Here is a 14,313-nt window from a genome sequence, read left to right as displayed (position 1 = left end):
GAATTTCATTTAAAAAGATACCCTGGATAAGATAAAAATAAAAAAATTTCAAAGACAAATTTTAAAAATCTCTGCATTGCAAATGGTAAAAGGAAAAATTGATACTTAAAATACCCAATTAATAAGACAAGATGGTGAGCTAATTTCAGCAGCATGCTTAAGACTACATGTGAAAAGTAGCAAGTGGCTCTCGGCCCCAGGGCTTAGGCACTGGCAGAGGTGCACAGGTTCTGACCTATGCCTGCTTTGTGACTCTCGAGCACATTATGTAAGCCCAGTTTTCCTCTCTAGAATGAGCATTCTAACACTTCTCACCTTAACTGGATGTTTAAGATTCAACAAGATCCTAAATGTAAATCTTTCTCAGTTGGCTAAGACAGTATAATAATGATAACTGCTACTGTTGATAAGAACAGAGGTGTGCGGATGAAATTATTGCATATGTCATTGATTAGTTGTTTTAAGAGACCAAGCCATGTAGATATAAACCTGCCAAGAGGTGTTTCAGCTACTCTAGACTCTCCAGATGAGCCAGCTAAAAGAACAGATGGTACTTAAGACAGTTCTTGTCTCACCAGATATGTAATTACATCATAAAGCTGAAATAATATAAATATTGTGATGTAAATTCATAAACCTAGATACCTCAGAAGGGAAAAATAACTATAATGTTAGGACATGTAAGTATAAGTTAGCTGAAAAACCTACATGTTAGGTCACACATGCAAATAAAACTTTACTGAATAAGAAGTTAACTAAACAGTTACTAACTAGGGAAATGGGCATAAAGTTCAGTGACAGAGTACTTGCTTACTATGCCCAGAGCCCAGGATTTAGCATACATCACCTCACCACACACACACACCCCAAGCCTGGAAATATGTACTGGCAAATATTTCTCTTACGCAAATGGATGAAAGATTTGCTAGTCTTAAAATTAGTAATTCTTCCCCAGATATAAATACATTTAGATTTCTGTCTAATAAATATAAATGTATATGTGTATATATATATAACATGATACATATATACATATATACATACATATATGTGGGAAAATGTTAAGATGAATTAAAGAAAGTCTCATTAGCTTGTAAAATAACACACACACTTATCATTAAAGGAAATATTAAAACCTCAAAGAAATGGGTAAAAGAAATAAGCTTGTTTCTTCCAAGTGGAAATCAATATTCCATAACCATATTTTGAGGTTTCTCTCTTACCCCTAAGTGCCAAAGAACGGGGTGTCACCAGGAAATAGTGAAAATGGGGAGGAGGAGGGTGCTCTGTTCACGTGATCGCTGTTAGTGTAGGTCCCCAGGCTCCCTTTTTCAAAAGGAAGTGTTAGGATGGATCATCTCTGACCTTGGTCCTTTAGATCGTGTTAGCCTGGTGCTCCCTGACGACCAGCTCTGCAGCCTTGCTCATTGGCTCTTGTTTTCTCTTCAGTTGGCACCGAGCCTGGCTCTTAATACATTAATATTCTCCCCTCCCCTCCCTTGGTGCCCACCTTGACCACTGTTACACCAGACCTGTCAGGAATGACGTTGCAGGCCTTAGTCTTGGGTGCCCTTCTCCCTTCCCTTTCTCCTTTGGGTGTAAGGCACACTCTTCGCTGGCCTTAGATTCAGTTGGAAAGTAGAGTAGAGGGTGATTTTTCTGTTTGTTTGTTTTTTATGTTGTATTTTACTCAATTAACATTAAGAACATATGACTTTAACTTATTTGTTTCATTGTTTTGGTCCTTACATATTTTAGTGTTTTTAATATAGCCAATCAAATGTGTTCCACATATTAAAAGGAATTGTAATAGATTTGTTATTTTTTTAAATCTAGAAAAAATGCCTCTCCAGTAGAAAAAATTTTTTAAAAGGAGCCCTTATCTAGTACCATGTGTGACAAGGTTTCTTGTTGACACAGGAACCACTAAGCACTACACACAGTGACACCCTCCTCACTCAGTCGGAAAACTGACCTCCTGAAGTACCTAGCTCTTGTGGCATGCTTTCTGATACCATTTTATGTCTTCAGATAATGGAAAAGAAAATTAAATAAATGTAAAAGAGAAATAATGTCCAAAAAGTATTTTTAAGAAATTAAATCCAAGACAGGAGAAATAATAATTTTATGAAAGAAAATTTCTGTGTTCTTAATTGTTCAGCCTTGAGCACATAGTTGCCTTTTAAATTAGAGAATATGAATGCCTTGGGTTGATATAAAAGCTGCCTTTGGAAATAAATCTTTATCCAGTGTCTGTGGCTTAAGAACAACAAAACACATTCTTTTTCCTGCCTAAAGTGATATTACTAAACTTTTGTTTTTATGTTATGTATGATTCATTTTCTTTCAGTCTGTACATAAAGTAATATGTATAAGAATGAAGTAAGACGTATTCTTACCCTACAGTAGCTTCATTCTTTTTGTGTTTTATAAGCATTTAGGTTGGTAGGATTTCCTACCTTTTGTCACGATGTCTTTTCTCCTGTTTCTTGTAATTATATATTAGTAGATTCCAAATACCATTTTCATTATAGGTTCTTCTAGTTATAGAAGATAAATAACACAACATAGCCTTCTGTTACTAAACTAGGGATGTTTTCTAATAGAACTCAGGTTCAAGGTATTCTTTGTATATGCTTAAATTGCATACTAAATTCGTCTCAGCAGGCATTTACTAGGTGTTTATCATCAGGAAAGGAAATAGAGGGGGATGGTAATCTCGTCCTTAGAGCACTGTCATGCAGTCATCATAGAAGTCATTTGTTTCAGAGTTTGCAGACCTGACAGCTGCTCCCACAGTAGTACCTAAAAGGCATTCTCCAGCCCAGGCGAGGCCTCTCAGGGATACACTCATTATGAATGTTCTGATTCAGAGATTTGCCTACATGCCTACATCCACAGTTGCTCAGAACCTTGGGTACCTGTTAGGATTAAACCATCCAACAAGTAGTTGATCTATAGACCTGAATCTATGAGAAAACATCTTCAGATGACAGGCAGACCTATCTCTAGCTGCTGGACCACTCAAGACTGCTCCAATTTTCACATAAACCTGAGCCCAGCTCTGTGGTCACAGAGATGCTTGCCAAGTAGAACCACAGAAGTAAGAAGTGAGTGACTTTAAAAATGATTTATTTCCATTTTGGAAAAAGTTAAATTGTTTCTATTGCATAAGCAATTCATTCTATAGAGTTAATGATAAGTAATATATGTCATTGTTAGCAATTCTTGTTATAATGTATTTCTGGACTTTTCTAAGTGCTTTGCATGCTTTGTTACAGTTAATCTTCAAACACTTCAGGATAGTTGAGGGTATTAGTACCCTCCCTTTCTAGGAGGGTCTTGAAGCCTAGAGAGCAATGGAATTCACAGAGACTGAGGAGTAGCCTGAGGTCAGGCCAGGAGGCTGGGCCCCCAGTTCTCCTTGTAGACACTGACTTACTGTATCCTTTAAACGCAGAGTCTGAAAGGAAGACCTAGGGCTCTTCTTTCTCCTTAGCTTCTTTGTTCATTTGTTTGTTCTAGACTTGAATTGTTGGTGTTTTGTTTGTTTGCTTTTTGGTTTTGCTTTACTGCACCGATTAATTCTAATTGGAGTTGAATATTTTTGTTGTCTCTATAGTAGCAAATTTTCTACTTATCCATTATTCATTGATTTTTTTTCTCAAAACTGATAATTATGGACTTATCCCATGAATTATAAGCAGTCCCTTTTCTGCTTTTTAAAATTACTTGTCACAAATTCTTTACCATCTTTAGTATTTATGAGATTTTTATCAGATTAAAATTGCTAACTTGAAAATTATAGGCATTGATTTCACTCATAGTAATAATTATATACTTCAACTAATTCAGAGTTTGTCTTTTTGGTCTATTTCTGTGGTAGGATAGAATTTTGATATTTATGCCAGGCTTATTAAGGAGACAAATCTTTCCTGAGACAACCAAAACTGGGCCCTCAGAAGTTTTGGTCAGTGCCTTTGGCATTGGCAAGCTGGTCTTACTATAAAATGTCATTAAGTCTCTTGAATTCATAGTTTGCAGCTCCTTGGAAAGAATGCAGAGTGACAATACAGGGTGATTAAAAAAAAACTTTCAAATGCTGGTTTTGGTTATGAGAAGATTGACATCTGAATGTTTTGAAAAGAGTCAATACTTTACTTAAATAAAATTATGAATACTTCTTTATTGTACTGTATTTCTTTTAGGAGGTGATACGATCCTGTGCTGCAAAAGTAAGTAGTTTTTATTACCAGGAAGTCAACTTTAAAATTACAGTTTCTTTTATAATATACCAGAGAATTGGAATGCACCACTGTAGACTTGACAGCTTCTACAAAAATTGACCCCATGTATACTTTTCTTATTGAACTTCCAATTTACCAAAATTAGAATACTGGGACCCCAGAATTCATTAAGAAGAGTATTTATCAAGTAGCCTCACAGTTTTACAGATCCAGAATTCCTAGCAATTGGGATATAATTTCAGTGCAGGTCCAGCACACAACAGGCACCCACTTTTTACAAGCAAGCCGGTTTTTACACACGACCTTTAAGCAGTTAAGGAATCAGAACAACAGTTGTTTACATCCTTCCCTCCTCTTCTGCCACTTTCCAAATTCATCTAAATAGACAATCTGTCATTTACTAAATAGAGTTGTGTGTCACATAGTAAAAGATGAGACATCCAGAGTTAGAATGGTTAGAAGAGATCTTGACACAGTGTCAGTCCAGAGGGAGAAAGGATTTTGTTGAATAGGCATCTGCATCCATATAGCAGGAACATGGAGTAAGATAGGCCAGAAAGTACTAAGCTTACCCCATCACTGAGCTGCTCAGTATCAGTCAGGACCCATCACATTTGTACCTAATTATCACAAGTCAACCGGATATCGAATATAGACAAGGGGAAGGAAGAAGGGGAGGGGAAAGAGAACAGGCTATATTCTGACTTGGCTGCAGATGTTCAGGAAACTTATTCCTGATAGCAATGATTGTAGTGATTAGCACTCCAAGATTACTAAATCTTCTTGTGTGTGGTATATATAAAACTGTAGCAGTGTTCTGACTAGCCATGGCCTCTCCTTTTCCTTTTTCCTTTCCTTTCCTTTCCTTTCCTTTCCTTTCCTTTCCTTTCCTTTCCTTTCCTTTCCTTTCCTTTCCTTTCCTCTCCTCTCCTCTCCTCTCCTCTCCTCTCCTCTCCTCTCCCCTCCCCTCCCCTCCCCTCCCCTCCCCTCCCCTCCCCTCCCCTCCCCTCCCCTCCCCTCCCCTCCCCTCCCCTCCCCTCTCCTCTCCTCTCCTCTCCTCTCCTCTCCTCTCCTTTTTTTCCCTTTTCTTTCCTTCCTCTCTGTCTCTCTCTCTGTCTCTGTCTCTCTTTCTCTCTGTCTGTCTCTGTCTCTCTCTGTCTCTGTCTCTCTGTCTGTCTCTGTCTCTCTCTGTCTCTGTCTCTCTCTGTCTCTGTCTCTCTCTGTCTCTCAACGTGTGCCGTATCCTTCTTGTCTAATGCTGTCTGAATGTCGGTTGAGTCTGATAGTCTGTATACATCTAACCAGTATTTATGGAGAATGTCCTCTAGTAATCTGAAACTCATTGAGGGTGATTGTAACATCTTTCATCTTTGTACCCCTAGCATTCAACAAATGTAGAATATCATCAAGATATAATTACATAATTGGAAATCAAAATTAGGAAAGATGAACATTTCTAATACCTTTATTGTACTATTTTAAATTGCTTTTTATTGAGATATAATTCACACATCATGATACCTCTTTGAATATTTATTCTTCTCTCATAAAATACATTCCAACCACAGTTACCTCCCCCCTCCACTCCTCCCAGCCTCCCCCATCTCCTCTTTCCCAGACATCCACTTGTCCTATATTTTCCTTCAGAATAGAGCAGACCTCCCAGGGATACTAATGGAACATGGCATACATAACAAGATGTAATAAACAAGATGACTCAGTCAGTAAAGGCATGTGCTACCAAAGTGTGATGACCTGAGTTTGATCCGTGGAACCCTTGTAAAGAACTAACTCTAAAAAGCTGACTTCTGGCCTCCACATGCACACTGTGCTACATTCGTGCCTACATACATCATACATGATAATACAAAAATCATAATAAATTTTGAAATAGAGTGTAAGCCCCCCCCCAAAGAAAGCTAATGTCTGTTAGCAGCCCTTTGCAATTCATAAACATAACATGTATTCATATAGACTCATGGTAACTATTAATGTGTTTTTTTTTTGTTTTTTTTTTTTTTGGTTTTTCGAGACAGGGTTTCTCTGTGTAGCTTTGCGCCTTTCCTGGAGCTCACTTGGTAACCCAGGCTGGCCTCGAACTCACAGAGATCCGCCTGGCTCTGCCTCCCAAGTGCTAGGATTAAAGGCATGCGCCACCAACGCCCGGCAAATGTGTTTTCTGTAGATGTTTGCATGTTGGAAACTTCATTTAAATGGAATCATAAAGTGTGTTGTCTCTGGGTTTAAGAGTTGGGGTTTTCATTTTTTTTATACAGCATTCTCCGCTGTAATCCAAGATGCCCTGATGTTCACCATGTAGCCCAGGTTGGGCTCAAACTCTTTGTGATCCTCCTGTCCCAGTCTCCAGAGTGCTTGGATCATAGGCATGAGCCACCATACCCGGCTTTAGTATGTGGTCTTTTATGCCAGGCTTCTTTACTTAAGGGTTTCAAGGTGTCCCCATTTATACTGTGCATCAGCTCGACATTTTTTTTTTTGCCAAATATGCAAATGTTGCCTTTTCCCACCTGTTCATCACTTTATCCACACTTGTGTTGTTTCTACCTCTTAGCTTTAAGACTCACACTGTCAGGACCTTGTGTTGTATGAACAAATTTTGGTGTAGACCTGTGTTTTTATTTCTCTAGGATTTGTGTGGGAGTGGGTCACTTTTTGGATTACATGATCACTATTTTTAACATTTTGAGGAATTCTCAAACTCCTTTCTAAAAATGGGTAAGTCATTTTAGAACCCGACAACAAGGTGTGAGAATTCTAGTCTCTCCTCATCTTCACCGGTACTTGAATTCTTTGTATTCTTTCTTATTTTCCTCCCCCTAGAGGATGAGGCATGGCACTGTTGTTGTGGTTTGACTTGCCTTTTCCTGATGGCTAATGATGCTGAGCATTTGGGGTGTATGGTTTTTTTTTTTTTTTAATGTGCTTTGAAGAAATGTTTGTTGAAATTATTTGCCCATTTATTTTTGTCTTTTTATTATTTACTTCTAGTAGTTCTTCACACATGCACACATACATATAATGTGTAGCTGTCCTTCAGATGTAATTTCTACAAATGTTTTATGCCACTTGTGTATTCTTCCCACCCTTTGAAAAGAAAAAATGTTTTAATTTTTGTGAAGTTTAGTTTATCTTCTTTCTTTTGTCCATATTTTTGTATCTTATACAAATTCTCATTGACTAGCCCTGTGTCTTATATAGATACTCCTTTATTTTCTTCTTGAATTTTTACAGTTTTAGTTACTACATTTAGATATGTGGTTATTTTTAATTAATTTTTATGTGATCTGAAAGTTCAGTTGCATCCCATTGCATATGACTGTCCAGTTGTCCTAGTACCACTTGTTTTAAAGACTGTTCCTGCCTCATTGTGTGGTATCTTGTCGCCCTTGTCGCTGATCATTAATCTCAACATCATAATGTGTTTATGCATTCGCTTACATATTCATCCTATATAAGTTTCGCCAAGTGCTTGATAAAAATAAGTGTCTCTTTCTCTTCTAAACCTCAGCCTGATGATTACAATTTTGAAGGCTCAGATAGTTTTCTTTTTCTTTTCTTTCTTTTTTTTTTTTTTTTTTTTTTTTTTTTTTTTTTTTTTTTTTTTTTTTTTTTGCAAGACAGGGTTTCTCTAAGTACCCCTGGCTGTCCTGGAACTCACTCAGTAGACCAGGCTAGCCTTGACTTCAGAGATCCTTGTGCTTCTGCCTCCCCAATGCTAGGATTAAGGCATGCACCACCACCACCCAGCACTTTCTATGATCTTTATACAAATATTATAGTGCCTACCAATATTTTTCAAGATGCTTGGGATATAGCATTAATGAAAGCATTTTATTATGTATACAAAGGCAAACTGAATGAAGTAATTTAGTATAACTGATAGAGAACAAAATAAGCTTTTAGGATGGAGAGTGACTGGAGAGACGGGGGGCGGGGGAGGCCTGTTCTCTAGAGGATGATCCTGGAAGACTTCCCAGAGGGAAATATTTAACAAAGACCTAAAATCCTAAACTAGGGATGAAGATGCTAGACTATTTAGGGATCAGAAAACGGTATTTTGCATAACTGGGTAGTGAATGGCCAAAGGCAATCGGGTGCTGTAACAGGGCCAGAGAGGTGACAAGGAATAGAGTGTGTGCCTTTCAAAGAATTGTGTCAGCACCACAAAGAGTTGGTGTGTTGTTCTAGAGAAATAATCCAGGGTGAATTGAAGAATTGATGTTAGCAGGGTAAGGTCTTGCAAGCACAGTGATCAGCAGATACTTAAACAGTTCCTAAAAAGAAGCCATGCTGGGTAGACCTATACTAACAGCATGAAGTTGTAAATAGTGAACAGATTGAAGATAATGTTTAGTTCATTGTTTGTGGTCATATATTTTGGAGATAGGTCTTCTACTATATCCAGTGTTATTAAAGGAAAGAAATGAGGGGAATCTTCTGTTTGGGGGCTTTCAGCAATTGTGGAGATGCTGCTGGTGGTTTTTAACTAGGTGAAGGATGGAGGGGCAGCTGGTAGAAAGGAGAGTGTGGTGCACGGGGATAACCGAAGTAGATAATGGCTACGCGAGTCTTGTGTTCAGGAGGGAAAAAGGCCAAAGTCCTTTTAAACGAGCTGATGAAGTCGGACAGGGCTCCTCCGAGACAGCGTAGATGAGGCTGTGGCAGCTGGAAGACAAGTCACGGGGTTTTCTAGAGGAGCAGTTCACACAGAGGAGTATTCTCTTTGTGAATACTGTGAGCTGTCTGTCGTGTGCTGTGAAGAGAATTGGTAGAGAGAATGGAGTTGACCTTTGTATTGGAAGATAATGGCTCTGGTTACTTTTCTTAAATGGGCACAAAAACACATTAGTAGTGGTTGAAAATGGAACAGCAAAAGATGCCAGATTGCAAAGGTGGGCCATTCTTCTCAAAGTGTGTGTCGTATTATACTGGGGAGGACCTTGGTGAGAACTGGATGGGAAGAATTGACGGATATTGAAGTCTGTGTATTTGCTATTGTCAATAACTCGGTGGTAATTTAGCCATTGATAATGGACCACCGAGGTGGTGATTAATGGAATGAAGTTCTGTAAGGAGTGGGAGGGGATGGGAGCACAAGATCTCACAGAAGAACTGCCTTGAAGAGAAGGGAATTCTCCTGATTGGCGGGACAAGCTAGGTAGAGGCGCAGATGCAGGTTTGATGATGGGGAGATGAGAGCTTCTCATCTGATTGCTTCCCTAGGATAGTTTGGGCTAGGCTCTTGAATTAAGATAGTCCAAGAACTTCTTCATATGAATTTGTAATTTATAAATTGCTTTCCTTTGCTTAGAATTGGGTTGAAGTATATCAGTAGTGATTTTTGCCTGGATCTGTTTCCATTAAGTTTTTGTGTGTGTGTCTGTGATTTCTCATAAATTCACACAGTATAAACAAATATTCCACAAAAGAAATGTTGTGGAAATAAATACGTCTGAGGTCATATCTTGCACATTTTATAAATAGGCTTCTCATGTATAACTAATTCTGCATGTCTTTTTCTAATATTAGATCATCAATTACTTCAAAAGAATCTTTTCAGCCGGGCGTTGGTGGCGCACGCCTTTAATCCCAGCACTCGGGAGGCAGAGCCAGGCGGATCTCTGTGAGTTCGAGGCCAGCCTGGGCTACCAAGTGAGCTCCAGGAAAGGCGCAAAGCTACGCAGAGAAACCCTGTCTCGAAAATCAAAAAAAAAAAAAAGAATCTTTTCACTTCTCTCCTCTTCTTTTACTAACCTATAAATCATAGTAACATAAGTATCAAGTTTTTATAATACTGTTTTCACTTCTAGTTTTTGCATATCTGTCTCTCCACATTCCTGTGTAACAGCTTAAAGCCAGGGAACTTCATCTCTTCAAAAATAGTATCATCTTTTATCCTATATTAATAAAAATATAGTCAAGTTTAACTTAATTATTATGGTTAATATGTGATGAGATTAGGCATGTTAAGGGTATTGTGGCCATAGATTGTGGTTAACACAAGAATATGGAGAAAAAAGTTAAAAGACAGAGGAGGTGACTCATTGAGTAAAATGCATGCCACAGAAGTCTGGTGACCAGTGAGTTAATATGGGCAGCACCCATGAAAATGCTAGGCACTAGGAAGCCAGGACAGGTCGGGAAGCAGGAGCTCATTGGCTCGGTAAAGAACCCTGGCTCAAAACATAAAGTGGACGATAGCTAAGAAACACACCTGATTTCTGCCCTTGTTCTCCGTCGTTTGCACATAGCCCTGTGCATGCATGTGTGCTCACCTGCATGAACCTGTATGTACACACACACACACACAGAGAGAGAGAGAGAGAGAGAGAGAGAGAGAGAGAGAGAGAGAGAGAGAGAGAGAGAGAAAACGCTGTAAACTGGTGATGTATATTTTAGTCAGAACTACCTTGAAATGTATTATTTACCAAAAATATATTTTTTAAAATATCTAAATGATAGAAATTTCAGAGACCTTAACTTTTTAAGTGTGTGTGTGTGTGTGTGTGTGTGTGTGTGTGTGTGTGTGTGTTGAGTTTACTGATAACTCTCAAAATGTTGAGGCATAAGAATCAGAAGTTCAAGCCAGCTTCACCTACATAGAAAATTCAAGACCTGGACTATGGAACCATGTCTAAAAAAAATGTAAAAATAATGACTGTGTCCACCTATTTGTATATGTTCATCATAAAAAAGACAAGATTGATTTGAGAATAGTATTTCAAGAGTTGATTGCAGTTATTTGCAAAGGTTTTAAAAATAATTTTAAAAATATAATTTCTTCTTGACATTTGGAAACTAGCTAAGAACCAGTTAATCTTTATTGATCTGGTGATATGTGGAAGTCCGGCTTGGGTGGAGGACCTGCTGTGGTAGTTGGTGGTGCCTATGTGGAGGTGAGGAGCAGTCTGGGATGAGGCGGGAACTCCTGCCTGGTCCACTGAGAGAGCGCCAGTGCTTCCTGGGGAGAGACTCGCTCACCTCCGTCCTTAGGAGCAGGACATGTTTTCATAGATTTAAGGAGCCCAGAATTAGAGAGCACGTGAAGTGATTCTATAAATGCTCCTTCCTGAAGGAGCTCTGAGGTGAGGTGATGTGAGGGAAGAAGAGGTAGGTGCAGCCGACAGACAACGGGTGACGACTGGGTAGGTGTGAGGCACGGCAGGAAAAAGAAAAACAAGAGTGGAGTGGCGGATCGCCAGAGTCCCAAACGTGCGTGGGGCTCGGTCCTTCGTTTACCTGTGTGGAGACGAGCTCAGATGAAGTGAGCTGAGTGAGGTATTACTTCTCTGTTGTTCTTCAAAGAAGTTTTCTTTCAATGAAGCCTGTGGGAGTTCTGAGTAGAGGGGGAGCTTTTGATGGTTTACTGTTTATTTTGTCCTAAGTAGACAGGCTTGTGTAGAGTTTCTGTGTAGACTGCGGAAAAGCCTCTGTGATGCTTGTGAGAACTTGAAGTGTTAGCCTTGAGCAGAGCCGTCCCTTCTTCTTACGCTGAGAGACAAGAAAGTAGAGCGGATTCAAGAAGTCTAGTGTTTCATAGGTTTAGAGGTAAGGAGTTCGGGCATTCACGAGAAAGTTTTCCTAGGAAGCAGGACAAAGCGCTAAGAGAGAAAGGAGATAAAGACTTAGAGAAAACCAGGAAGCCTTGAGGTAGGTTGCCTTTAGTGGAGGCATATTGCTGTATTACTGGTTTGAGTAGACTCATTTTAATTTTGAACTTCTTGTAGGAGTATCCCATCAGTAATCCATGAACCACAAATCCTTGGTATCTGTTCCAGGCTTAGACAACCCTGATTATAAAAGGAAGCTTCTCAGTGACTGCTTCACATTTGAATCCTTGTTGTACTAATATATTGCATTCATTTGAGAGATTAAAGAGTAAGGATTTCCTGCACTTACTACGGTAAACTTTCCATTCAGTTCACTACAACTAGTTCACTCTTCTCTGTCCTGGCTTCTAAAGAAAACATCTGAGACCTTAGAGCATGTTCAGGTTTTTCCTTAAAATAGTATAAACTCCTCATTTTATACATTTCACTATCCTGCAAACCAAAGCAACACAGTTACTCTTAGAATGCGTGTTCTGAGATGGAAGAATGGCAGCTGTCTGGGAAAGACATGAATTCGTGAATCTTTAACAGGATAACGTCAGTGTATTTTCAGTTTTAATTTTAAACCAGTTTTTGAAGAATCACCGAAGGTTGAAAATTCATGAAGTTCTAGTTCTGGTAAAAGTAGCATATGATCGAAAATTGGCTGATATGATTAGGCTTGTAAATATGCATGGAAGTGAGTGCTCTATCTTTCCTAGGGGTTTTAAATTGTAATTACTAAAAGAGAAATAATTATTAGAGTGATTAATCTTTTGCGTTAAGTTTTATGTTGGGGCAATAAGATTTTTAACAAGGATTAACCCACTACTGGAAAATGAGCCTTGCATGTTTTACATGAAGCTGCTTATAGGCTGAAAGAACAGGGAAAACAGTTTTGTAACTAACTTGGCAGAGGATCTGGGCATTTTTTCCCTTTTCCTTATGATAAATTCTATTCAAATATTGTGCTTTTAGCTTTCTCCAGTGTGGAGGTATTAAACTGACTCTGGCAAACTGTGGTTTTTGCATGAAGCAAGCAGAAAAGTGTGTTGTGAAAAGAGGGTCGATGGGTCGGGGCAGACTGACTATCTTAGCCAACCTTACTGCTGTTGTGAAGTTATTAAGCAATCTTTTCCACAGCATCTCTTTCAGAAACAGATGTTGCTTCACTCTACTTAATGGCTATTATTATTTTCCTTCCTCTAAGTGAAATTCTGAATATATGTCAGATCACTTTGAAAATCTTTTGACTTCTAATTTCAAATCCCCACCAATAATAATTGATAGCTATCTCAAATCTTATAAATTGAGTTACCTGCTCTATAATGTTGCTACTCAACACTTTATTAACATTTGAATAGTATCCAAAAAAAGATGTCAAGAAAGATCAGAATCATAAAAATTGCTTAGGGAAAACATGTAATTATTGTGCTCCCCGCCACACACATCTATGTATTTTAAAGAGTGTTGAGTCTTCTTGTTTGAGCAGAGGCATTTAAGCACCTTGTTTTAACTTTCTACCATGCATATTTGTTTTAGCACAGATGAAGCCCTAACAAGGAAGGTTATTAAAGACCCATCATGTATATATCCAGAACCATGGCGTAGCTATAGACTTAGAATTGTGTAATTAAAACTCTACTATACACCTGCTCATTTGTATCACACTTTAGATACACTCTTTAACATGTCTGAAAATAATTTCCAATAATACAAAAGTAAAACTGACAAGTGATTCTAACAAGAGGTTAATTAGTTAAGTGATGAATGTATTTTCATATGTAGAACTTCCACTAAAAACAAAGAACTCTGAAATAATTACTTAATGCATCATCTACATTAGATTTGCCTGATCATCTGATGGATGATACTGATACCTAATACTTACGCAGTATGACATTTGTATCACACTCTATAGTTTATTTTTACAGATAGAAGTATTTGATTTTTTTATAACACAGACAAAAGCCCCGCCATTGAACAATGCCACCAGCACTGTTTAACCTATTTATTGTGTTGTCTAGTACTTGATAATTAACATGTAAGTAGAATAAAATAATTCCATATCACTTTTATTGGCACATTCATATTAAATCATAAATAGAACTTTTATTGATATCTCCATTTATAGACTATTGATGAAGCTCAAAGGTTTTCTTTGTTATTTTAGTAGCATATAGTTAAAGTGTATTAATTTTGGCTAGAGCTTAATAATGGATCCTGAGAATTTTTCCAGTTTGGTAATAAGTTAACACTTATGTGGTTTTGACTCCTTCTAATTATTTTGAAGAATATTTGGCTGGGAATATAGCTCCCGGGTCGGGCACTTACCTAGCATGTGTGAAGTCCCATAATCATACTATAAAAGGATTTTATTTTAAATGTTTTATGAGATAACATAGCAATGTAAATAAAATAAAAACATTTTCATATACTAATATTTATATATAGTG

At 38.0% G+C, this 14,313-nt stretch overlaps 1 protein-coding gene and 1 long non-coding RNA gene across 8 annotated transcripts in view; one reads left to right on the top strand and one right to left on the bottom strand.

Annotated features, from left to right (window-relative positions):
• Ahi1 (Abelson helper integration site 1) overlaps positions 1 to 14,313 on the top strand; it is a 148,984-nt gene that overhangs the window by 62,688 nt on the left and 71,983 nt on the right. For 2 of the 4 annotated variants that reach the window (XM_015998668.3, XM_006980107.4), the window contains exon 17: positions 4,209 to 4,235. The exons of the other annotated variants lie outside the window; for them this stretch is intronic. In XM_015998668.3, coding sequence (XP_015854154.1) covers positions 4,209 to 4,235 — 27 coding nt within the window. The remainder of the gene's footprint in view (positions 1 to 4,208; positions 4,236 to 14,313) is intronic. 4 annotated transcript variants of the gene reach the window in all.
• LOC121823186 (uncharacterized) overlaps positions 1 to 14,313 on the bottom strand; it is a 47,803-nt gene that overhangs the window by 17,756 nt on the left and 15,734 nt on the right. Inside the window, exon 4 of one of the 4 annotated variants that reach the window (XR_013045053.1) lies at positions 11,610 to 11,869. The exons of the other annotated variants lie outside the window; for them this stretch is intronic. This is a non-coding gene — a long non-coding RNA (uncharacterized LOC121823186). Of the gene's footprint in view, positions 1 to 11,609; positions 11,870 to 14,313 lie in introns of those variants that run through there. 4 annotated transcript variants of the gene reach the window in all.

The sequence above is a fragment of the Peromyscus maniculatus genome, chromosome 16 (assembly GCF_049852395.1).
Source record: "Peromyscus maniculatus bairdii isolate BWxNUB_F1_BW_parent chromosome 16, HU_Pman_BW_mat_3.1, whole genome shotgun sequence".
Lineage (NCBI taxonomy): Eukaryota > Metazoa > Chordata > Mammalia > Rodentia > Cricetidae > Peromyscus > Peromyscus maniculatus.
This window is presented reverse-complemented; position numbering and strand designations above follow the sequence as displayed.